The following is a 26803-nucleotide window of genomic DNA, read 5'->3' on the forward strand; positions in this document are numbered from 1 at the left end:
ATACATGTGTACTAGCACAGTTGCATAGAAACTATGTTGGTAGACATGTATGCAAAATCTGGAAGCATTCAAAATGTTAACTGCAACTGTGTTAGTGTCCACTATCCTTCAACTATGTTTGCCAATTTGGTCTCATGACTCTCATCGAATGCCATGATTGCAAATTACTTCAACAAATCCATTTTGTGCAAACTACAACTGCAAACTAAAACAAGCATTGTAAATTTGTACCCCTTGTAATATATTTTTTTTCATGTAGAATGTCAAGTGGAGAAAAACAAGCATTGTACCCCTTGTGGAAGTATTGTGAATGTACTCTGGGGCCAAAAGGTACAGGTGGAACAACCACAATTAAATGTAAACTTTGTCCAATGAAATGGCATGGTACTTACATGAGGGTGAAGGCTCATTTCCTTCACCAACCTAGAAAAGGTGTTGAACCTTGTACAAATGAGAGAAGGATATGAGGTTGTGAGGGATCAAGAAAGGGCTGATGGGAAAGTTTATTATATGAGCTCCTCTCATGCTTCAACGATAGGGACAATTGTTGCAACTAGTAATTAAAACAAAGAGATAGAGGTAGATGTGTCTTTTAGAAATTTAGTAGCACAACAGTCTCACAAGATACCACATACTAGTAGCTCAAACCCCATTGGAGGGCTATTTGATGTGCAAGGTAGAGAAGCAGTTAATGTAGTAATTGCACGCTTCAATTATGCAAATAGAATACCATTTAATACTGCTCGGTACCATTCTATGGAGAGATGGTCCAAGCTATCAATAATTTATCAAGTTGGGTATGAACCATTTGGGTTTGAAAAGCTTGGCACAACTCTAATTGATAAAGAAAAAATTCAATTAGAGCAACAAACTGCACTAATGAAAAGAGTTTGGTCTATAAAAGGATGCAATATTGTTATGGATGGGTGGACAAATGCTAGAAATCATCCACTTCTTAATGTCATGGTAACATGCAGCAAAGGGCCTTATTTTTTAAGGGAATAGACTTAGGGCAAGAAAAGAATGTAGATTTTCTTCATAACCAACTATGTGACAACATTGAGGAGGTGGAGGCATCACATGCAGTCCAAGTTGTTACCGATGCTGCCCCTGTTTGTAAAGCAGCAAGTATGACGGTGCAAAAAAAGTACAAGCATATATTTTGGACACCAAGCTGTGTGCATTCATTGAACAATGCACTCAAAGATATTGGCAAGTTCTAGTTGGTTTCAGATCTCATAGAAAAGGGTAGAAAAATACAGATGTTCATATGTAACCATCACCACACACAAGCCATTTGTGGTAAGTTTGCCAAGGTGGAACTTCTCAAACGACCTGATACATGGTTTGCTTCTTACTTTATTCTTCTTGACTACCTTTGTGAAGTCAAAGGAGCTTTGTGTTCCACAATTGTTAGTGATGCATGGGCAGCTTGGAGGCAATCTACATTAGATATTGTAGTTGAGGCGAGAGGTTTGGTTCTTGATAACAATTTTTGGGCTGATGTGAAGATTTGTTGTGGACTTTATTAGGCCCATATGTTAAGTGACTAAATTTACAAACTCGGACAAGCAACGTTTGGGGGAAGTTTATGAAAAAATAAATTCCACGTGCGAAAGAGTCAAGAAAACAACTGATGCAAAAGATCTTCCTTTATATCCTTTGATAGAAGAAAAGTTGCATGGAAGAAACTTAACACACCCCTTCATTGTGCTGTCCATGCCTTAAATCCTAAATGGCATAATACATAAGAGACCAGTAAGAGAGCAACACATAAGGATAGAGATAATGAAGGGATTTTGGGGTACAATAAAGAAGATTTATGGTCAAGGTGAGGATGCCTTAGTTATAAGGAGTCAATGGAATAAGTTTTCACAAGGGCAAGGTGATTTTTCTTCAGTGGAAGCTTTATATGATATGCGGGTAAAGAAAGATCCTTTAGAGTGGTGGTGGAACCATGGAGGTGAAACCCTTGAATTGCTCTTCATCTTATGAGAGAAATTGGAGTACTTATGATTTTATTCATTAAAAGAGGAAACAATTAAGGTCAAAGAAAGCAAAGAACTCGATCTACATTCATAACTCACTTCATCTTCTCTCGTGTTGATCCTTGGCACGTGGAGGGTTCTTCAACAAAATGGGACCAAATTGCACCTGTTGGAGAAGTTGCAACCATGGGGGATGAAGTGTTTGACCCAAATGGCCTTAATAAATTGCCCCCAGTTCTACTACCATCAGAGGAACCCGAGTTAGAGAGTGATGACTATCTAGAGACCATCCTAGCTGAGGACCTTGATATGGATGATTATAACATAGAAGAGTAGATGCTAGATTTCTGATTTCTGTTTTTAGTTTGCGTATCAGCATCAAACTATCAATATTTTTGGATTTCAATATGTAATGGTAAATCTAATATCAAATATCAAATATGTCATGAAAGTTTTGAATTCTTTAACACAATGACATTTGACATTTGTGTATTTAAACTTGAAAGTTAATATTGATTTGTTAAACTTTGCCACTGTTCTTGTTTTCAAAGTCCTATGTTTTTTATATTTTCTGAAAATTATAAAATTATATTAAAAAAAATTGCCGTCTCCAAGTATCCTAGTCTCCTATTTTTGAAAATTTGTCGTACCTGTACCACTACCCATCTCCGAAGTCTCCCAGTACCCCATCTCCTAGTAACCTTGGGAAATCTCAATGATGTTGTTGACATACATGCAAGTATTATAGTTGTGGCAGCATAAAGGACCTATTTGAGACGAGCACAAAAGGCACCATATAGCTAGTAGGGCTGAGCTAAGTGATGTAGGTTACTCTCTATCTTAGTCAATGTTGTACTTTTTTTGTTTCTGATGCCATGGATATCCTAATCTATGATTTTTGTATATCAAAAATGCTTCCAAACTTATATTTAAAAATCTAGTTTCCTTCAGCTGAAATCCACTTTTCTAGTCACTTTTTTAATGTATCCTTCTCTATGTAAGCAAAGTAACTGTCATTGATTATTTTTATTTATCTTTAAAGTTGATCTAGATAAGAGTGCATAAAAACATATGTTTCCTTTAAAATCTCTATAAATCATTTTTTTCTCAAGTTATTGGGTTTGTCTCAGGATTTTTTGGCATCCAAGTCGAAGCCAAAAATCAGTATGTTGAGTTAGTACCAAGTCCAAGACCAGTAACGAGGCCATTAGCTCAGTGGTAAAGCCCCCTGGCATGCAAATAGGAGGTGCTAGGTTCAATTCCTAGCTGATACATGCATAAAACTATTCAAAATACTCTCAGTTATCCTCTTAGGCACGATTATAGCACAAAGTTGAGTGATAAAAATGGCTAAGAGACTATGAAAAAAAATATATTTAGCACACTAGGTCTGTGTAGGTCAATTTATAAGGATTTTTAACATCAAAATTTAGTCTGTGCTGTTATAAACCTGGTTTTTCAGTAATATAATACAAGATTAATTCCACTATTAATGTTTAGTTGGCACTTTGAGTTTGAATTCAGGTTCTTGTATTTTAACCTATTTTCATATTATGTCTTCTGTATTAGTAACACCGTAAAGCCCTCTTATATCAAATAAAACAAAAACAATAATAAGGATATTGATGGTTGAAAAGAGGTAAAAATAAAATTAAAAAATACACAAAAAATGGATACTACATATGCATGTAGGAAGAAAAAAATATTGAGATATACCATAAAAGTAATTTTACTATTAGATGCTAGACATCAGGAGTTATGATCTTGGAATTGTATCGAGGCTTATAAATTAACAAGTTCTTGCTAAACCACCTTGATTGGGTCATCAAACAGTAACTATATTAATTGAAATAATTATAAACTTTTTAAATAACATCTTTTAAATCCCATACATATCTATGCTCCACGCAGTTTTGAGGATGAGAATGGCAGGCAATGGCAGGATGTGTTTCCAGTATGGGGTCCTTTGGGCCAGGTTTTAGGGGACAACAGGGGATGGCTGCTAAAAAATAGGGAAATTTTAAAAATATAGAGAAATTTCAAAATTTAATATCATAACGTTGATAAAGCATTCATCATAGAATTATAAAACCTTTGTGAGCATGGGTAATTGAATAGGAATCATGGGTATTTATTTTACCATTTTACTAGTTTTGCATTATGAAAATGGCATTTCTTGCCAACTATGACTTAACTTGTATTCAACAGTTTAATGAGCATTGAATATAGCATGCCAACTTTGTCTATGGTAGTCCTTGTATACTAAACAAGTTGTCCACTATATGAAACAAGATAATCCTTGATTGAGGCTTTGACTGTGAAGATGTAGAGATTAGCAATAGGGGATATGTATTTTGCAGATTTTGTGATCATAATTTAGCATTGATCTAATACTTGCTTAGACTTAAAGTTTGATGGGAGTTTGTGGGCATTGCCCCCAATGGGGTCAAGGGGCAGCATCCCTCGTGGGGTTCGAGGGCAGAGCCCCCACCACCAAGCACAAATTAAAACATTCAGAACCACACAAACCTTCATGGCGAACACCATTTTAATATTTTTTTGTAAATCCTAGTGGGCATCTCATAAACCAAACAAGCATTGAAAGTTCGTAAGTCTTTTTTTTAAATTACATAAAATTGTGCCTGGGTATGCCAGGGGACTGCTAGCCGTCCCCGAGATAAATGTGGGATGTTTGGATGTCCCCTGGTCGTCTTGGGGACAGCTAGCCATCCCCTATGTCCCTTGCTTGTTTCCTGGTCATCCTGAAACCTTTCTGATTTTTGGCTGAAAATGGGGACAGGGAGGAGATATTTCCTGGCTGTCCCTGATTCCCCGAAATGTTTCTGGTATGGGTACAAGGGTACCAAGTCAGGGGTTGCGACCCCATGGAGCATAGATATATATAGATATTGGATGTCATGGTTATAAAGGGGTGAGCCTCCTATTCTTATAATTTCTTTTTATTTTGCCACTGTCTGATAAAAGAATTTCTCCATTTTCCTCATCTTATTGTTTTGTTTGTAGCTCCCATGTCCTTGTAATTTGGCTTGTTTTCATATTACTTTTTCCAGTTGAGGGGCCTCTATACAACGATCAACCCTCTTTTATCGAACAAAAGAAATGGATAGGAATATTAAAGGGTAAGGAGAAGTAAAGATAAATACATAGAAATATACATGTAGGAAGCAAAAAAAATATAAACATATCCATAAAAGTGCTTTTTTATTTTAGATGCTACAGTCATCTAGGAATCTTGATCATGAAATTGTATTAAGACTCTATCAATGGAAAGGTTCTTGCTAAATCGCATTGGAAATTTGGATCTTTAAACTATATTAGTAATAATAATTTTAAAATTTTAAATGAAACCTTTTAAATCTCATATATAAGGCATTGAATATCGCAGTTACCAAAGGGTTACCCTCTGTCCTTACAATTTCTTCTCATCTTTTTCTCTGTCTGATAAACAATTTTCTCTATCCTGTCATTCTGTCTGTAGTTCCTGTGCCCATTAAGATGTTTCAGGTTGCAAAACACCTCCATAGATCTGTTTTCAGCTAACAATTTCACAATCCAGTGCCTCTATATACCCAAGTTCATCATTCATTGATTACAGATCACAAGGTGTTAACCAGAAATGTTGCTCTTTTTCGAACTTTTTATGTACTTTAATCCAGAAATTTCCTCTTTTAAATAATTATGTAACTCCGAAGCTTGAATTTCTTCCTCTAGACCTCTAAAGTATATATACCTGTTTTCAGCTCACATCTTCACAATCTAGTACCTCCATATAACCAAACTCATCGTCCATCACAGATGGGTTAGAAAGTATGACTCAGAAATGTTGCTCTTTTTCATGCTCTTTATGCAGGTTTATCACAAAAATTCTTTCTTTCAAAACTTATGGACTACAGAAGCTTGAAGGCCCTAACCTTTCTTCATTAGAAGCAAGATTGAATTAATATAAGAAAACAAAGGATTTGATAAACAAAATGATACTATACAGCCTTAAACGTTACCAAATAAACAAATTAGTATAAGTTAGTGGCCTTTGCATAAATTTTCTTTTTAAAGAAGAAAAACAATGTTCCAGCCATAAAAAATGAATGCTACAACTCATGTTTCATTATATTAATGACAAAATCTCAGGGTACCTCATCACCAGGTTGAGTGCCTGGCCTTACTCGTTTCAAAAGATGCTCAGAATCAGCTGATTGATAATCTACAGACAGGCCATTGATTGGAGGGGGCCGCTTGAGCAAGGCAACTACAAATAACAAGAACCATTCAAGCAGTGCGACCAATTTTCAAATTAAATGAACATTACAATGATGACAAGCAACATGAAACAAAACAATGACTCAGCAACTACTATTTGTATCAATCAACATTATATTTCCCAAAAATAGACAATATAAAATAACAAATTACCATTTAAGTGACATGATACATGCAGAGACATACAAACACACCACCAAGAAATAAACAATATTACCAAACTAACAAAAAATGGTTTACCAGTATTCGTTGATGTGTTTATTCCAGCAGGCCCTGCAGGCACAGCTACATGAGATCCAGGGGTGGCATTTGCCATCCAGCCAGCAAGGGCAGTTGTAGCAGAGGCAGGTCCTGGTGTAAATGCCTGAAGGAGAAATCAAGAGTACATGGCACACTTGAACTATTGTTAATGCCATACACATCACTTCAAAAGTCCCCTTGAAAAATAAAAAAATGCAAACTAAGCTTACCCCGTGACCACCCAATTGTGGGAAACCTCCCCCTTTGGGTATCACTCCCATTATAGAATTGTTTGTTGGTGAAGCACGAGCTCCATTTGGTTGTCCACAGTTGTGATCAACGAAAAGGCTCTTTATATCAGGATTGGGCCTTGGATTTTTGCATAATTGATGCTGCCAATTCAAACTGGAAGAAATTCCAAAATCCAATCATTCAGGAAAAAGGTAATCAACTCTAATAGACTGACTAAAGTTATGTGTCTCACAAACTAATCAGATTAGAATGATTTCATCAATCACATCCTATGAAATTCATTTGCATACATAATGATATGGTAGAACTCCCTGGACGATAAATTTCAATGGAGAGGCATTGATGAGTGGGAGCAATTTAGCAACATGTTAAATTTAGTTCAACAAACCCAACAATGCAAAATCAACAACCATGTGAGGTGGTGAACATCACTTCTTTGAGAAATATTTGAATGCTAATAGCCAAGATTCTTGAAATGAATCTTTTTATTGGGGAATAAAGAACAATGGTCCCAAAATGCAACTTGTCACATATGATTTCTCTTTTTCTACATTGGACACATGAAATTGGCACAATATCTACATTGAATCTTGAAAAATAGAGTATGTAGTAAAAACAACAGTAATGACCATAGGAAATAATAGGAGATTAATTTTCATGATAAATTTATTAAGTGGTGTATAGAGAGAGATGTTAACCGAAGCACTAGACAAAGAACCTTGCAAACCAACAAATTCCTCACTACTAGAGTCAAGGTTGAATAACATGGATTTAAGGGATTATTGGCAGTGACTTTGTGTTTATGGCTCAAAATCCACTATGGAGTTGACTTGAAAGAAGCTGTTATAGAAGTGTTCCCCTCTACTGACTTTGATAGCCATTTGAACAAGCATTAAGGTGACAAAGGTCAGGTTGAGCACATCAACAGGAATTTGCTCAACAGAAGAAATTTTACTATTTTTGAACTTGCATCAAAAGCAGGAGTGAAGGGGTGGACGCTCTTCAAGGTATTTCTATTCCACAGGAGATTAAAATAGAAAATATCACTTACATCTGTAAGTGCAACTGTGAACTGGAGGGGTGTTCTTGAAAATCACAATCTATCCAAGTCAGACTTTGTTATCAACCTGCAAGGAGATCCTTCTTTGTTTAAATCCAGCAACCATTTTCAACTAGGCAAATTCAATAGGGACTTCTCAGTCGATGAAGACATCAAGGCTTCAAGCACGTTGGTGAGCATCTAAAGAGGAGCTTATCCTCAATTTTATAAAAAATGACCCTTGAAAGACATTTCTATAGATTGGACTCTGAGAATTGGTACCCTTCAGGCTAGATAGTGTAAAGATTATGTTTGGATGATGCAAGAAACAACAGGAAAAGTAAAAAAATATGGTATTTCTCCATTCTTTATAGCATCATATTCTATTATTCTCTATTCTTTACAGCATCATATGTTTTTTCAGCTGCCCTGTCCATGTCATCATTGGCACTGGAGGCCAAAAGATTATAATTTCAAATGATACAATGAAATGCCTATATCTTGCGATGGAGGCAGACCCACAAGCTCACTCCTTTGAGTTGTGCCAGTAAGGAAGAGAATTCAGTGTGAAACCCCAATGCACATTCAAGTATGGTATTGGACCTGTTGATGGTGGTTTTACGCACCATACAACACAGAATAAAATACTAAGTATTCTATCCTCTCTTGAACAAAGACTCCCAAATGCTAAGTTGTGTGATTAAGTGGGACGACTCCAAGGTTCTCAAATGTCAGGTCTTGATGTGCTCTTGGATAGACTCAGTTGTATATGATGTGATATTACTAGGATCACAAGGTGGACTTACATTGAATGCTTTGAATGTCGCTAGAACATGGAATTTCACTTAATCAAAAAAACAAAGAGAAAACAGATAGGGTTTGAGGCAGACTAATGTTATCCTAGGAATGTAAGAGCAATGGACAATCTTTGATGAAACTCAACAAAGTCTTTCTTTGACATGCAACGAACATCTCTACACGGCTAGTGTAATCTTCTAAGGATAGCTAATACAGATGCAAAAGCATATGGATTTCAAAGAATCAATGTTGTTCAATTAATCAAGGAGACAAAGCTCCTTTAAATAGAGTTACAAAGATGATGTTTCTAAAAGAAACAATCATTAACTACAGGCGAAATTAGAAACAACTTAAATGACCATTAATAACACAAAGAGAAAGATATTATTCTAATACCCTCCCTTAATGGTCATCGTTCTAACTACCAAGAGAAATAACAGAGAAGGTTGCCTCCTTCTCAGAACACACTGCAACAGAAGAAAAGAGCCTGCCACTAACTCTGCCACTTGAGATGAGTCTGCCACCAACCCTCCCAGAAACTGCAAAACTTTTGGAGATACCCAAAACAACACCAACCGTCCAACCTGATGTCGGAGAACTATTCCTCCCTGTAACTAGAGACACACCAAGAACAGTTGTCACAATTATGAGGAAAAAATTGACAAACCCTCCAAACTATTGCAGATGAGCAAGATGCCCGAAAATAGATTGCAAACAAGAGACTAGTGCAGATGTTCGCACAACAACTCCAAGTGCGACTAAAAATAGATTGCAACCAAGTACAATTTTTGAGGAAAAAATCATATACCCTCCCATGATTTTTTTTTTATAGGGACAAAAAATATTTAAAAACCCAGAGACTTTTTTAAGAGAAAAAAATATTAAAACCCATTAGAATTTTTTTCAAGTAAAAAAATATTAAAAACCGAAACAAACATCGATGCCCATAAGCCATCTTCATGCTTTGCGAGGCACGAAAAACGAGGTGCACAAAACCTGACTGCCTTCCAACATCAAGTTGGTCAATGACGCCATCTTGCACGTTTCCTAATGCACGGAAAATGAAAAAACTGAGAAGAGGAGATGGCACGGAATTCAAAAAATTCAAATCCCAATGCAAGAACAGAGGCAGATGCAAGTACAAACTTCAAAAATGAAGTACAGCGGGCACAAATTTCAAGAAAAAAATTCCGGCTGACCCGGAAATCCTTGTGAAAACCCAAAAAAACTCTGCTGTCGGAATCTAGATCCGCTGGCTCGAAAATCGAGGCACCCAGAATATGATGACGACAACCCAGTTGAGATCTCAAAAAACCCACCAAGAATCTGCAGTCGGAAAAAAATTTTGACTTGATTTGAAGGGTAAAAACCCTAATCGAAAATGCAGATTTTCGTCCAAAACATGGCTGAAAAAATTTGCAGGCGGGAAAAAAATCGCGTCACTGTTCATGAGCAGAAAGAAAAACCCTTGACCAATCCACATGAACCAGTAGCAATTTCGAATAAACAAAGAAATTTTTCAAAAAAAACTGTTTAAAAATTCGTGATGAATTTTTAATTGAAAAATTATTTCGAAAATAACCAGTGCTCTGATACCATAATACAGATGCAAAAGCATATGGATTTCAAAGAATCGATGTTGTTCAATTAATCAAGGAGACAAAGCTCCTTTAAATAGAGTTACAAAGATGATGTTTGTAAAAGAAACAATCATTAACTATAGGCGAAATTAGAAACAACTTAAATGACCATTAATAACACAAAGAGAAAGATATTATTCTAATAATAGCTTTATGATTTTCAAATCACCACTACAAGCATAGACACCATCAAGTTGATGCATATCAATGAAGAAGTGATAATTGAAGTTAAGCTTGGCTAAGATGGGTCCAGTTGACTACGCAAGGCACTTTACCATCGCAAGGTGTTAGTAGTATGGATGTACGAATTTCACCATTGATCATGCACAAACCCTTTCATTCATCTAAACAACATGAAAATCAAATGAGAAGTAGAGACCATACAAATCGTCGAATCAACACATAGAATTCACCATATCTTCAATGAAGTTTACATGCCTTTTGCAACAATGTCTTGGCAACAATCTTTGCCTTCTCTTCCTACTCTACTCTAGCTATTTGCTTGCTACTTTCTACTAACTATTGAGCTACTATCTCTTATTATTTACAAATGAAGAAGTGGAGCCTTATTTAGTGCTCTCATTACAATTGAGTGGCTCAGATTGATTCTTGATCAATGGCCAAGATTGAAAGATAGAAACCCTAATTAGAGTTTGTTACACCCATTACAAAACATTTAATGCTTGACCAATGATAAAATTGCAATCGATGGGACACATGTCCTTTGGAAATTCGCCCAATAGATGGTGATGGTAGGTACATCGAACTTTGTGCCCACATGTGGTAGTTATCTTCTTGGATGGATGAGTTAGGTACATAGAATTTGGATGCCTTATCTTGAAATGATGTGATTGGCTAAGTGATGACTAGATGCCACCTAAGCTTGCTCAACCTTTGTAACTCATCACAAGTTGTGTGAATGAATGAGGCATATCTCTTGATACTCAACATTTCCAAGCTCTTGATGTGATAATGACTTTGCTCATGCCGATCTTCTAACTTTGATTAACTCTTCTGAAACTATCTCTTGTCTTGATCACTTGCATTCTTGAGCTTTCATCTGGCTATACTGACGATGATTCTTGGATTTTCAAAGGAAATTCAAAATTGTGAAAATTTCCACCCTTGAATGCTTGACGTTGATTGCTATCCTTTGCCTTGATGTTGCTTTTCCATCATTTCTCATACTGATGCTTGTATCAGACCTGTAAATGAGTTTAGAACAGACTGATTATATTAACCTGATTGCTCTTTTGACAAGATCGCCTTCTCTCAAATTATTACGCCCTTGATCAATCACAGAATTTTATCAAATCTTGCTGATGTGAAATTGACAACTCTTTTCCAGGATTTAATGACTCAAGAGGTTCGCTTGATGTGGATAATGATTGGGCTCGATGCCTTACACTTCTTTGCCTCAGTCTAGGCAAAATTTCATTTAATGAATAGGTGGATTTGCTGTGGTTTGCAATAATGATCATGCCAATGTCTGATCAGAATTGGGATCGCTACGCCTGGAAACAAATTCGCTGTAGATGTTGATCAATTCCCTGTGTTTAGTTATCAAATTTGTCCCCTTGAACAACTTCGCTCTTATTCCAATCTGAGTTGCCTGTGAGAAAGTTGCTGTGTTTCTAAATCGCTTTCAGCTCTGGGACAAATTCGCTACATCTCCAAATTTGAATCGCTGTCATTCTTTATTACCTAGACTGGAAATCGCAGCTTCTGAAGATGGGATTGCTTCCTTTCAATAACGATTTTAAGCTGATTGCTTTATCATGGAATTGCTGTACCTGTTAGCTGTTAATATCAACTGTATGTGTTTGATCCACTGAAAGGATCAAACACATGTGATGAGGTACAATTTTCACCAAAGGCCAACTTCATTTAATGATTGGTATTCAAGGCAAGAGGCCAGCTTGGATCACATTTTAATAACTTGCAACTCAGAATTGAATAAAAGTTTCCTACATCATTGAAAGATCCAATTTAAAATGGCATCCTAAAGATACCCTTCATCTTAATCCAATCAAGCTTACCCAAATTAAATGCTTTGTGATAATTCATGAGGCCAAGCGACTTGCATTAAATGTCATGCAACTAACCCCTAGGTCGATTTTGGTCTTAGATGAAATGGCCATCTTGGCTTTAGAAGACCTTAAATGTTTGCATCGCACCTTACACACATTCAAATGATTTCACCTCTCTCATCGTGTCCATTAAATGAATTACTCATGCTTGCTTATATATTAAATCATCTTGTCTAGCATAGAATTCTCCTAGGACGTTCTTTGCTTTTGCTAGGAGAGACTTTAAATGTCAAATTATAGATGGACCTAAGGACGGGATGTGTTTGGTCAAAGGACGAGATGCCTTATCCTAGTGATAGCGTCCCTAGCCAAGGACAAAACGTCCTTGGCTCAGGGACGAAATGTCCCTTGATTTCCATGCCTTAGCCAAATTTTGATGGCCATGCCCAGCTGGAAATTATTAAAACCTTAAGTTGCACATTGCCTAATGCAAAGGAAATCATTCTCATCCTTAATTTGCTGATTTGACTCAGTTAGGGACATCTTGAAATGCTCAAGTCATGTCTTTGACGCCCAGCTGGAAGTCGCTAAGTCTTAGTTCACTGTTTGGAGTGATCAAAGAAAATGTGATTCATGTCCTAATTTGTGCCTTAAAAGCATCAAAGGAAGTCCTCAATCCTTTATTCGTGTTTTGGAATGGTCAAAGGAAGTGATATGGCGGTGGTTTGTGAAGTGGCATTGTTAATGCCTTTGAAACTTTGTATATCTCCATTGTAAAGTTTGTGGGACCCAAGCATTGCTACAGTAGTGGAAAGGGTGTAACAGAAATGTGGTGGACGGGGTGCGATGAAAAAAGGATGTCGTGGAAAAGGGAAGATGAGGGGAGGTGATAAAGAGATGCTATGGAGGTAAGGAAGGGACGTGGGGGTAAGTTAAGTGACGTGGGGGGGTAGAATAAGAGCTACAATGGGGTCATAAGGAGTTAGGAAAAGGAAGATATGGGGGGTTATAAGGGAGATGCCTTGACATGGGTAGTTATAAGGGGATAGCAAGGGGTTTACGGTGGATTATGATAGGATGGGATCGGGGTATGGTAAGGACGGTAAGGGAGTATGGGTAGGTTAAGGGGAGTAAAGCTAGTAAGGAATATGAGATGAGGGTTGGAGGGTGTAAGAAATGGAAGATATAAGAAGTGGAAGGAAGGCATGAAGTGGGAATGAAGGAAGGTGAAGGATAGGATCGGGGTAGGAGGTGGGTAGGCTAAGGGGATAAATGGTATGAGGTGTGGGTTAGAGAATGTAGGGAGTGGTAGTTATGAGAGGTTAAGAAAGATGGGAAGTGGGATGATGGAAGGTAGGAATGGTAAATGGAGGAAAAGAAGGGAATGGAAAGTTAGAAAGTGGGAGGTATTGAGGGATGAAGAGATAGAAGATATAGGTGAGCTAGTAATGATAGGGGAGGGTAGGAAAGGGAAATGGAAGAGGTGAAATGAGGGAAGGGATAGAAGATGTAGGAAAGGAAAGTATGAAATGTAGGATGGATGGAGAATGGGAGAAGGTGAAGTGGAAGGATGAAAAGATGGAAGGAAATGGAAATGACGGGAGATGGAAATGGGGGTGATTGGGCTTGGGCACTGTTGTGACCATTTCACACATCGCCCCATCAAAATGACCCTCTCTCTTTTTTGTTCTTGCTTTCTCTTTGCTCAGCTTTTTCTCTGCTTGTTAGGTGTTTTGAGTGAGTTAGTGGTCGCCTAGGCCGGGTAAGTTAGGGTTTCCTTCACAGAGCTTGTCTAGGGTTCCTTTCAAAGCCAAATTTGGCCTAAGCTTGGGCAAGTCATTTGTTTTGTGCCTAGAACCCTGATGTAATTTTAGCAAGATCTTGCCTTAGAAAGATGGAAAATGTATATTTTGCAAAGAAGTTGAAAAGTTTGAGTCAGGATGAGTCAAGGTTGTGAGTTGTTAAGCCAAAGTCTTGTCTTCTGTCGAGCCAGAGTCAATTGAATGAAGCCAGTGATCAAAGTATAGGCTCGAAAGGCGAATGCTAGCAGGAGCAAGCTTGGAGAGATGTAATTATAAGGAGTTGGCTTGAAAATTTGAAGAAAAAGTTAAGGATGCGAGCTAAAACACAAATTTCGCTCCTGACCCTTCCAAAGGGTCTAGAGCGAAATTTCTAGAATCTCTATTTTGCTCCATGTTTGAAACCAAGATTTTTGTTCCTATGGCATGGATGAAGGAGGACGGATACATTCTTGCCTTAGGAAGTGATTTGAGACAATGAAGTGATGAAATTTGAACTAAAATGAAAATTTCGCTCTTGACCCTTCCAAAGCGTCCAAAGCGAAATTTCCCAAAGGACCTAATTCTTCAACTAAGTCATTGAATGGTTGGGCAAATTTGCAAGATTATGGAAGAAAAGAGATCAAGAATCAAGTTTAGAACAAATGCAAGTGAAAAAGAATGAGGATTGAGCCTAGAAGAAGAAAATCGCTCCTGACCCTTCCAAAGGGTCCAAAGCGAATTCCTTCATAAGGCATCCTACCTTGCCAAAACCTGCGAACTAATCCTTGTCCCATGCATTTTTGAAGGCAAAGCACTTGTTTTGATAAGGAAAGAATGGAAATGAGGTCAATTTGAGCCTAAAACATGAATTTCGCTCCTGACCCTTTCAAAGGGTCTAGAGCGAAATCCTTAAGATAGCTCATTTCCTCACCAAAAACGTTGAAAGAACATCATCTTAGAGCAAGTTGGCTTGAGTATGATGAAGTAAAAGACAAAGGGACGAGTCCAAGGGAAATTGAGTGTGAATTGAGTCAAGAAAAGAGAAAATCGCTCCTGAACCTTCCAAAGGGTCCAGAGCGAAATTCATCCAAGCTCCTGACCCTCTCAAAGGATCTAGAGCGAAATCCTTAGCTAGACTCTCAATTTCACCTAGGTGCACTAAGGTAACCTTATTTTGATGAGAAATTGACTTGATTATGGTGAGAGAGATTGGATAAGACAAGTTTAAGATGATTTGAGAGAAAAGGAAATGTAAAACAAACCTAAACAAGAAAATCACTCCTGACCCTTTCCAAAGGGTCCAGAGCGAAATTCTTAAAAACATCTAATTTGCTCATATTTGAGATCTAGATTTGGTTTCCTAAGGCATTGGTGGAGAGAAGATTAATATATACTTGCCTTGAGAAGCAATTTGGAGCAAGGAAGTGATGGAATTGAGTCTTAATCATGAATTTCACTCCTGACCCTTCAAAAGGGTCCACAGTGATATTCTTTGAACTCCCTATTTTCACCTTGTTTTGAGCTAAGCAAGAGGCTAGTTGTGAGATCATGATGGCAAGAGGTTTGGAAGGTTAAGTTCAAGGTTGTGAAATGATGAAAATATGAGGTAAATTGAGCAAAATAGCAAAAATTGCTCCTGACCCTTCCAAAGGGTCCAGAGTGAATTTTCATAAGATCCTCCTCCTTGCTTCAAATTTGGACCAATTTTGTGCCTTGGAGCCTTAGTTAGAACGTTATCATGCCTTGGAAGCAACTGAAGATTGAAAGAGTGGAAGATTTGAATCTAAAAGCAAAAAATCGCTCCTAACCCTTGCAAAGGGTCCAAAGCGAAATCCTAAGATGGCCTAATTTCTTGCCAAAACACTTTGAAATGGACATCACTTTGAGGGTGGATGAACAAGACTGAGATGGGGGAGAGAACCTAAAAGCCAAGCTAGAAGTAAAGTTGAAGGAAATGGTCAAGATTTGTGCAAATAACAATTTCGCTCCTGACCCTTCCAAAGGGTCCAGAGCGAAATTCCCAATAGGGCATGTCCTTCAAAGGGTTCACAAGCGAATTTCTTCAAGACACATTACTCCTCTCCTAAATCGCTCATCAAACCTCATTTTGAATAACTAAGCAAAATTCGCCTTGATTAAACGCTTATCAAATTTAAAATTCAAAATTTCACCCTTTGGCGCCAAAGTTTTTTGTATAATTTTAACAAAGTCGGCCAGCCCAAGAGGGTGAGTAAATGATTTTTTTTAGTTATTATAACAAAGTCGGCCTCTTGAAGGAGAAGGTGAAAGCGCCTATAAAGGGAGATGGATTTTGAAAACATTAATCATTCATTCACACATTCTTTTCTAAGAGCAAATTCAAGGGGCAGACCTAGGAGGCGAATTTTATCAGCAGATTTCATCAAGTGTCAAAGAAGTCTATTTCAGACCTGAAGATGGAAGATTAGTAATCTTCATGAGCTGGATTAGACAAAGAACAAGCTAGAAAGAAAGCGAGTTCCAGCAGATGGTGGGCGAATTTCAAGTTTGAGAAGGCGAAAGACATATCCTATAAAGGCAGGTCAAGGCAGATTTAACCTTTCAAATCTCAGACCTGATCCTCTCAAGGACAATTCAGAAGATCAGCAAAGGCGAACTTGAGGTGCAGACCTGAAGCTTTTAGCAGAATAAACTTCTTTGAACATCACTTGGAAAGAAGGCGAATCCAAAAGCAATTTCCCCTTTTATCCATCTTTTTTAGGTTGATAGCTAAAGATCAAGATTAAGGTATGTGCAATCTGATTTATTTGAAGAAGTCTTAATGAAGATCTGATTCAGTTACTTTATAGGTCTTCGTGATTTGGCTTGATTCATAGGTGATATCAATTTGAAAATTCCTAATTTTAAAGGTTTATCATTTTATTTTCGAATTAAAGTTCAATTATTCCTTTTAAAATCTCGAATCACCTATCTAGGTTACTATACCTAAACCTAACTTAAGCCTTTTTGTAGGTAACAAATGGCCGCCCCCAAGGCAAGTGGATCCTCTACCCGGCAAGCTCTCATTAAAGAGGATCAAAAGAATGACGATTTGGAGACAAGGATAGTATCCAAATGGAGCAATATTGGAGACACCAACTTAGGAAACTTCAATATGAAGAAGTTTCGAGAAGCACCCTACATCGGCAAACCATCACCCATAGCCAAGAAGATAATTGAGAGTGGGATCATCAAGGCCGCAGGCTTCCCTCCCGCAGTCAGATGTCATGAGCTAATGATCGAATGTGCCAGGCACTATGATTCACATTCAAGGACAATTGTAGCCAAAGATGGAACTATCCTCGCCTATCTCTCAGAAGGAGCTATAAGTGAAGCTTTTCATCTTCCGGAACAGAGGGATATGATCTACAAGAGCCTAGAAGGAGCAAAGTCTATCTATGAAGATGACCCTGATACCTGTCTGAACTTCATCAATAAGAATTGGTTACTCAAGAGTAGGCCTCGCCTAAATAAGATACCCAATACGACTCACAGAATTGACTTCCAAGAGGAATTCGGGGACTTGATAACCATGCTCAATCGAATTGTAAGTGCCTCTCAAGCCTTCTTTTTCGACAAGTGGATGTTCTTCTTTATATAGGTGATCATTCAAGGAAAATGAATGTTTAATTGGGCCAGGATTATTAGCAACAACCTAGATGTGCAGTTGAGGAGGCTAGTCCCTACTAAGTCATTCCACATGAGTTCATATGATATATATTCTTTAGCCAAATGTTTCGAGTATGTAGGGCTACCACATAGAGGAGTTGTTGGGAGAGGGTTTGGAGAGATAAGAATATGTGATTCTTATGCTCAATTGCATCATCCGCCTAAGAATTACTACAAGCTAGTCAATGACACCTTCACAATGCATATCACCAGGACATTACAAGGAGGGATTCACCATCGACTGTGTCCGGAAGCACAAGAGCTCGTGAAGAAACATGGTGCATGGTTCATTCAATTTCCCAAATTCACCTACATCAAGATCCATGGATGTCCTTCACCTCCTTATATGTTGCCAAGGTATCCTACGGATAGAATAGTACTACTCTAAGTCACCAAGTTCGGCCGAATTTCATCCTTGAAGTTCGAAATTCGTCGAACTTCAAAAAAAAAAAAAAAAAAAAAAATTTCTTTATAAATTTTTGGCCTTCTTTTGTTAATATTTTTTAAACACATCTTTAGTCTGTCGTGAGTCGCGGCTTGCAGGAGAAGTAGTCGCGGACCCGTGATAGTCGCAGCCTGCAAGAGAAGTTCGCCTGCAATTTTTGCCTGTCGTTCGTGCCCTAGAATATGTTTCCTATGGTTTATATTTTATAAATATGTCATCTTTTTGTAACGATTTCAAATCTATTTATCAATGTTAAACTATTTAGGCAGTTTTATAGATATATTACATATATTTATTAAAACAACTTAAAAATTACATATGGTGAATTTAATTCGAATTTTATACATTTTGAATTTTTCCCTCATCGAACTTCATTCGAATTTCAAAGTTGTCAAACTTCGAATTCGAATTCAAACCTGGTGACTTAGGTACTACTTGAAGTGACTAGACAGTTGGCAGCTTGTGCTAAGGCATCGAGACATAAGCATGGGAATGGTATCCCCATACCTATTTCATTGAGAAATTCAACTGAGGTATGTCCTAATTCTCAAGCAACCGAAGATGCAGAAAAGGAACCATCTCTATACTCATTCACATCTTTTGCCTCGAGAGAAAATTTTGATCCTAATGGTCATATGGAAGAAACAATTGGGAAGAAGTACAGGCACGTGTTTCAAGTAGAGGACTTCTAGATGAATGTTCAGGATGATGTAGAGGTAAAAAGAAAGATGCACTCTAGATTACCTTTGGATCTTATCAGGAAATGTAAAGTTTATAGAGTAGCAGATCAAGCACAGGACAGTGGTAGATATCTTCAATCCTCCTATGAGAAGGAAGACAAGGAAGTGAAGATAGATTGGTATGAGCAAGAAGTCACAAACTTAAGAGCATTGATGGACCCAGTCTTGAGTTGTACTCGCAGATGGGTGGATGTCCAACATCAAAAGTTGAAGGAACAAAATATAGCCATGACATTCAGCCTAGAAGCAAGAACAGAAGGAGGAGAAGCGAGTGCAAGTGAGAACACTTCTCATTCTAAGGGGTCAAAGAGAAAGGAGGGACCTGAAAAGAGAGAATCGTCCAAGAAGAGACAAAAGGTGAATCCTGATCATCCATCGAGTACTTCTTCTAGACATGAAAATGAGATAAGTCAAGGAGAGGATCAAAGAGAGAAGGTGTATGAGATAGATGAGTCTATGGAATCCACAATACAGAATGATAAACAATACAAAGGACGGACACCTCAACACTCATCAAGTCAGTCTCTTCCTCTCCAAGTTGGTGCTAAAGAGCAACAAGAAGAAAGAAATGATCATGAAGCAACATCTCCTTCTAGAGCCGAGAGGCCTTTGCCTGAGGAAGTACAGGTAAGGGAAGGAAAGTCTTCCATTCCAGATTGGCTTAGAGAAAGACTTACAAAGGTAGTTGTGGTTGAAGATGAAGAGCAAGTATTTGATTTGGAAAGTCTTCTAGGAAACTCTCAGGAGGAGATTGAAAGGAAGAAAGCTACAAAGATGTCTAAGGTAATCAAAGATGATACATGATCCAGAAGGATACAAATAGCTACATCAGCAGTGGACAAGTACGATGATGAGATTATGGCAGAAGAATATGATTTAGAGACATTTGACCTTGGTCCACTTACCTCTGAGCAAGCCATGTAAGATGCGACTGATTTAGTAAGGGCAGTTAATGATAAACTAAAGGAAGAAATGGAAAAGAATAAAAGGTTGGAAAAGGAGATTAACGCTTGGAGGAATTATTTTAGCCACCTTAACCAATCGTTATGGCGACGGGATCCAGTAGTCTCACCCTTGCAGGAACTCCCTCTTGAGTCAATAAATCAGGCAGAAAAGATGAAGAACTTAGCCCAACTCATGGATTCATGGATTGATAGATCCTACGAGGTAGCCAAGGAATTTGTAGCAAGAATGATGAAAACAGTCCACAGAGCTATCCAACTCCTTGAGATCATTCATAATCTAGTGGTAACTGTTGATGCATTCACTCACACTAGAGACATTGTCATCCCAGTATTGCAAGTGGTAAGAAGGACATCAAGACAAGTTTTAGCACAAGAGAGGATAATTGATGGAGGAACCCATAATCTTCTACAATGGTCAACTTTGCTCCAAATGAAGGAAGTTCTATTCAAGGACATAAATAGTAGATGCAGCCGAGTTGAGGACACTATCCATCCTATTCAGGATAAGGTGTTTGATGTATTATGTACAATCCTTGACAGAAGGATAGAGATCAAAACAAATGTGGATGTCCAAGAATTGGAAGATAGGATCAAGGTCATTTTTTGTAGAGAGGAAGACATGATCATAGAAGAGCAGCGAGATCAGATGTATGCTACCATGTTCCTGATCGAGAAAGAAAAAGAGCTAGAGCATGGGTGGGAGATGACTCTTCTTGCGGCCTTTGATGAGGTCCTTCATTTAGAAGAGCGAATGAAGAACCTCCCTGAGATTCCCATTGCAGAGATCGAAGGGATTACGTCCAGATTCATTGAATATGCCAGAAAGAAACATGGAAAAGGGAACAAAATTCTAGATGAGAAGTTGTTATGAAATGATGTGGCAATTCAATTCCTATTGGACGATGTTTCCTCGTTATTTGTGCCAATTTCTATTGGCTATGGTGTAATAATACTTATCTAAATAGGTTCATTTTTGTAACAAACCCAAATTAGGGTTTAGGTGTCAAAATCTCAGCCTTTGATCGGCTTTAAATCCAGGCCATTCATTGTATTTGAGAGTGCTATATAAGCCCTCACTCAATTCATTTTAGAAGTTACGAGAAGAAGAATAAGATTATTAGCAGCAGAGATAAAAGTAGTGAAGAGAGAAAGTTGAACAATTGTTGTTATATTTTGCTATGAGATCAATGAAATATTGAAGTTATGGTGTTTTATTGCAATCTCTGTGGCTTCTTACATGGTTGTTTATCTTCTTGAATCACTCTTAGTGAAGTTAGTACTTAGATTTTGGAATTAGATTGAGTGATAAATGTTGTGTTTGGTCTTTTGGTAAAGCTCATAGTCCAAACCACTAGCCCCTTACTGATTGTAAGCGTGCCTTGTGTGGTCAACTAGAGATATTGAAATTGTTTAGAGTTCAATCATTATTTGAAATATTGATATGTATCTCATTGATAGTATCTATTTTCATTAATGATTCAAAAATCATTGAATTCCCTTAGAAGATCGCACCAATTCCAGTAGAGTTGTTGTTCTTTGGCAATACTGAGATTGGTAGAGTTTCACCAAGATCGCTCTCCATTTAGTCATTCTTAGGCCTAGTTTAGCAAAGCCCTCTAGAATCTCCTATCTTTTGGCCTTTTTTTTGAAACATCGGTTAGTATTAGGAAAATCCAGTCCCTCATTGGTAAAGTAGTTGCAAGAACCAGCTTTCATAGAAAGTACGTAAGGCCCCTTGATGAAACAACAAACACAACGAACACTGGTGCTTATCCACAAGTAGAGAACCTACATATTAGAACCTTGGAGTTGCTCCAATTGATCCTTAGGCAAAATCTTCGGCATTCAGGGAAGCTTTATTCAAGAGAGGATAAGGTACCTTTGGATATTTTATTCTGCGTTTGATTGTGTATAAAAGACACATCAACAGGCACCCACTGGCAATGCTAGGATAGGCAAGTCGGAAAGGGCAAAGTGTTGTGCTCGGCTTCATCCTAAAGAGAGAGAACCTTAACTTGATCAACTCCTAGCCACCTGAGATACTACACTTCTTCCAAATGAAAGGCAAATAGCCAAAGACAAAACTAACCTAGAAAGCAGGAAAAAGTGGGGGTCCCCATTTGCAATGGGGTGAAGTGTGAAAACGTCACAACAAGACCCACGCATGGTTTCACTGCATTACTTGAGATCTGTGATATTGTTCTTGGTAAGCCATATTTGTATGACCAAGACGCTACCTATCGAATTGAAAAATTACAAATCGGTCCACCAAGCTGCACAATAGTTTCTCATATTTTGAAGTCTCTTTCAAAGACCAACATCAATTGTATTGGTAAAACAATGCAAAAAGCTTGATTCTCATGCCAATTTTATTTTGCCATTCATTGGTCCAACCATTGCACAAAGCGCTACAAAGAAGCATTTTCTTGCAACTCAGCCAGTCACATTTGCCTACTTGACAAACTGCTCTAACAATATGAAGATGTCTTTGAAGGACACCCAAATAAATCTTGTCATATTGCTCCGTTAAGCATCAAATAAATGTCATTCCAAACTGACTATTTTCAACCAGTCCTCACCATTGCAGATTAGTATGGGTGCATTACCAAATGTAGACAGTAATTGAAGACTCGTTGACCAAGGAAAAATGCAGCAAAACTTTTCATCTTGTCATAGTCCAGTCATCCTCACACCAAAGAAGGATGCTTCATGGTATCTATGACATCAACTCACATGACCTCTACAAAATCACAAGGTAAAACATGTATCCTCTACCTTGCATAGGTCATCTTTTGAACCAGCTCTAATGTTCACAATAATTCACAAAAATAGACTTGTAGTCAAGCTATCAAATCAAAGTCAAACTAGAAGATGTGTAGAAGACTACATTCAAGACAAAGCAAGGCTTGTGTGAGTAACCCATAATGCATTTTGGCTTAACCAGTGCGCCATCAACATATTGCGAGCCTTTGCTGACAGCTTCAACATTGTCTACTTAAATGGCATCTTCATTTACAATAGGACTTGGAAAAAAAATTACAACTGTTTAGAAGGTTATACACACACTAGCAATCATAAGTTGCAAGCCAATATAGGCTTGTTATTACTCAAGGCTAGCATTTGGGTTACATCATTAACCAAGAAAGTATCCATGTAAATCTGGAGAGGTTGAGATCCTCATAAATTGCAGTGCTCCTCCCAATCTCACATAATTATTGAATTTCCTCTCACAAATCTCAATCATTAGTTTATATTGGGATTCTATCACATCTCTAGGCCAATGAACCAAAAAAGCAAGCAAAAAAAATAATGGACAGCAATACAACAATGCACATTCAAAGAAATCAAGACAAGACTTTGTTTTGCACCTCTCCTCATAATGCTTGACATCAAACAGCCTTGATCCTTGCAAATGTGGTAGCAAGCCAAGTGATCTTGGTCTTGGGGAGACTCTATGGTTAAGTGTGCTTGAGTTGGAATAGTATTGGGGTGGGTGACCTCCTAGGATGTCCTGATGCTTCCCTGCAAGCATAACCTAGATGCAATGACTGCAAAGCAGACCATTTGCTCATGAGAGATGGGTTCTTGTAAACCACTACAAATGACTTTGACTAAAAATGTACACAGTTTAATCCTGATAAAACATCACATAATCAAACAGCCCTTCAAAATTGATACCAATTCATCTGACTCTTCAGTCAAGAGTCCACATAGACTTCAGCTAACATCGACACCGTGTTACATTACACTCTACAACATTCAATGATGATGTACATAGTTATTCTACCTATAAAAAAGAATTGCATGTCATCATTCAAGCTATGAAGCAATGGTGAGATTATATCTTAGGTAAGGAGATCATCATCCAGTCTAATCATAAGCCTCTTCAATGCTAGAACAATGAAAAATGGGATACATATGAAATGGATGATGTGTTTTCCATCTCATTATCAAACACAATGAGAGAGAAAGACAACAGAACATCTAATGGGTTGATAACACTCTAGTCACAACCATTTTTACAATGATCCATACTCAAGGTCCCAATATTGTGGAATCATCTATAATGTCATTCTTCAAGGTAAACAAGTTAAATAATTCTATCTTGCTAGCAATTCTTATCTAGAAGCTTGGAGATCTATGTGTTCCCTAGATACATAGCTTGTAAAAATCTTATCTAGAAAGGTATGCTACTTCAAATCAGCAAGGCACTTGGAGATCTGTGTTCCCTAGATACATAGCTTGTAAAAATCTTATCTAGAAAGGTATGCTACTTCAAATAAGCAAAGCATTGAGGTTCACCTCAAGGCTGTGTCCCTTCCAGCATTTTGAAACCAACTAATCACAAACTAAGGATTTGTATACCACTTCTATTTCTATCCCAGCCATGGGAATCTATTAGCATGAATATCCTAGCAAGTCCATGTGTGACCATGCATCAACACAATTTTGTGTTTGTAATTTCACTAGATTCTAGCTTGTTGATGTGGTAATTGAAAAAAAAAATCTCTAGAAAGCAATTGGCTGCCTCCTCAAGAAGGGGTTTTAAAGCTCAATTTTGATGTAAATATGAAAGCAACCTCAGTCCAGCTGAGGCAGGAGTGGTGTTACATTGTCATTCAAGTTCTTTTGTTAAGGGAAGCTTTTTCTTTTTTGGTTCTAAATCAAACAATGAAGCAGCAGAGTTACCGCTTCTTGAAAATTTGAAATCAGACAAATCTTTAAATTGACAGCTTTTGGATGTAGGAGTTGATTCTTGAGTCATAATTAATGATTGTGTCAAAGACTGCTTGAAAGATTGAAAATTAAACAGCATTATTGACAAAGTAAAGTTGATTAACAGGAGCTTTCAAGTCATGAAGTTCAGCCATTGTTTCAGAGAGAACAATTGGATACCAATAGCAGACTGTTTTGTAAATGCCGGCGTCTCCCAACATCCATTTTTGGCAAAGGATAGTGTAGATCCAAGAGAATAACAAAATTGGTATCATTCTTGAGATAGAAAAGCAACATATTTTTCTGTCACCACCTCCTGATTTTTGCTCTCCTTCACAATAATGTTCTTGTTTTAACATAGCCAGAGTTATTAATGTGTGGCCACCAGTTTGTACTTCCCATTTGGCTTTGTGTGGTATTCCATTGTTTACACAGAAAGCATTAATTGCTCTTCTGCATGAGATGCATGAACAAGTCTTTTTATAGGGTGAGAATTGTTAACTTCTATCATAACATTGTGGGTACTTTGCAGGTATGTCCTAAGGAGAGTTTGTTAAGCTTGGCTTTGTGTTGGAAGGAAAAATGCCAAGGAGTAAGCAATGGCACGATGTTGCATGCAATGGTGTTGTTTCCTGCTTCCATTTGAAACACACCCTCCAACTCAAAGATTATGCATTGCTGACTTTTGCGACTTTGTCAAGGATGTGCTAGGTGCGGACAATTTGGGAAGGACTTGTATCATGCACACCAGGGCATCTATAGCTGACAATTTTGTTACCAAATTGAAGGCTCGAGATGCTGATCAAGTGGTTAGGGAGTGAATTCTTCATTCCTCACTCCTTTCTTGGAGATTTTGAGTGTGGAAGACTCAGGAGAGTTTGGAGGGGTAAATGCCACAACTTGGCCTTTTGGTTCTCTTGGTTGTCTTTCTAATACCTGTAGGCTGTATCTATGTCTAGGCAATTGCTGGTCTTATATCAGGTTTTCTTTCGCTTAAATTGACTTATAGCCTTATTGTAATCGTTTATCTTCCACAGGTGTGCGCCCCTATAGAACCCACAACTAAATTATCAAAAAAAAATGTTCAATAGATTCTAAAAGATAACAAATGGCAGCATTCAAGGAGTCCATCAGTATTCCTAAAACAACCAAACTCTTCTTCCACAATGTTTGGCTACACATTAAGTTTGGAATCCATCCATTATTAATGATCATGACCTCAAGTTTGTTAGTCAATTTTAGCTTCCCTTGTGGAAGATGTTAGTCGCTCAAACCAACAGGTAAACTACATTCCATCTTCAAACCAATTGGCGGACTAAAATTATCAACAGAACACTCATTCAGGTTGCAAATGTAAAACAATGGCCATCCTCACCCAGAGTATAAGAACATAACATATATCTATCATGCCTACAGAAAATATCTTAGCAACTCTTGACATATATTTCCATGCACCCATGATCTCTAAATCAACTGCACAAGCCGAGGAACTAGACAACTCTTTGGGGAAGCTAGGGCTGTTATTACATTATTATTTGATAAACAGAATGTAGATTTAATGAAGATTTCTGGCGCTTGGCAGAATTTCATGAACTAAGGTAGGATGCAATTTGGGTTGGGAGATATTTTGCTGCAAGCGGAGGGTTTCAATAATATGGACCACACTATTTTCATTATTTCCACGCTACGTTACCCCAAGTTTCCGGGACGGGGGGACGGGGGGACAGGGGGACGAGTTTCCGGGACGGCAAAGGGGACGGCTATATAAAATATAGGGAAAATTTAAAATATATAGGAAAATTCTAAATGTTCATATGAAAACATGGATAAAGCATGAATCTATACATTATATTCATATGAAAACATGGATATAGCATGTGTATGATACTATGAAAACATTTTAGAATGCAAACATCGAAGATGCAACATTATCAATAGACTCAATACTCAATATGCACTCATAATTCAGAATTTCAATTCATTCACATTGTCAATATGCATATCATAATAGATATTAAAGAAATAACATACAAAATGCCCAAAGGCCACACTGCTGCCATATTGTTTCATTGTCAATTGCGATATGGAAATCAAAATAGTACTAAGTAAATACTAAAAAGCAAAGTATAATATTTATTATTTAATATTTTATTATTTAATTTATTTTCTATTTATAAATTTTAAAATTTATAATATGAATTAAT

General features: G+C 37.5%; 1 protein-coding gene across 2 annotated transcripts in view; it reads right to left on the reverse strand.

Moving 5' to 3' along the window:
* LOC131040113 (protein TPR3) overlaps window positions 1-26803 on the reverse strand; it is a 64130-nt gene that overhangs the window by 29117 nt on the left and 8210 nt on the right. The window contains exons 5-7 of one of the 2 annotated variants that reach the window (XM_057972974.2): window positions 6737-6911; window positions 6507-6630; window positions 6173-6255 (exon numbers count right to left, since the gene is read on the reverse strand). In XM_057972974.2, coding sequence (XP_057828957.1) covers window positions 6173-6255; window positions 6507-6630; window positions 6737-6911 — 382 coding nt within the window. Of the gene's footprint in view, window positions 1-6142; window positions 6256-6506; window positions 6631-6736; window positions 6912-26803 lie in introns of both variants that reach the window. The other variant, XM_057972973.2, reaches the window with a different exon arrangement.

Source organism: Cryptomeria japonica, chromosome 11, assembly GCF_030272615.1.
Source record: "Cryptomeria japonica chromosome 11, Sugi_1.0, whole genome shotgun sequence".
Taxonomy (NCBI): domain Eukaryota; kingdom Viridiplantae; phylum Streptophyta; class Pinopsida; order Cupressales; family Cupressaceae; genus Cryptomeria; species Cryptomeria japonica.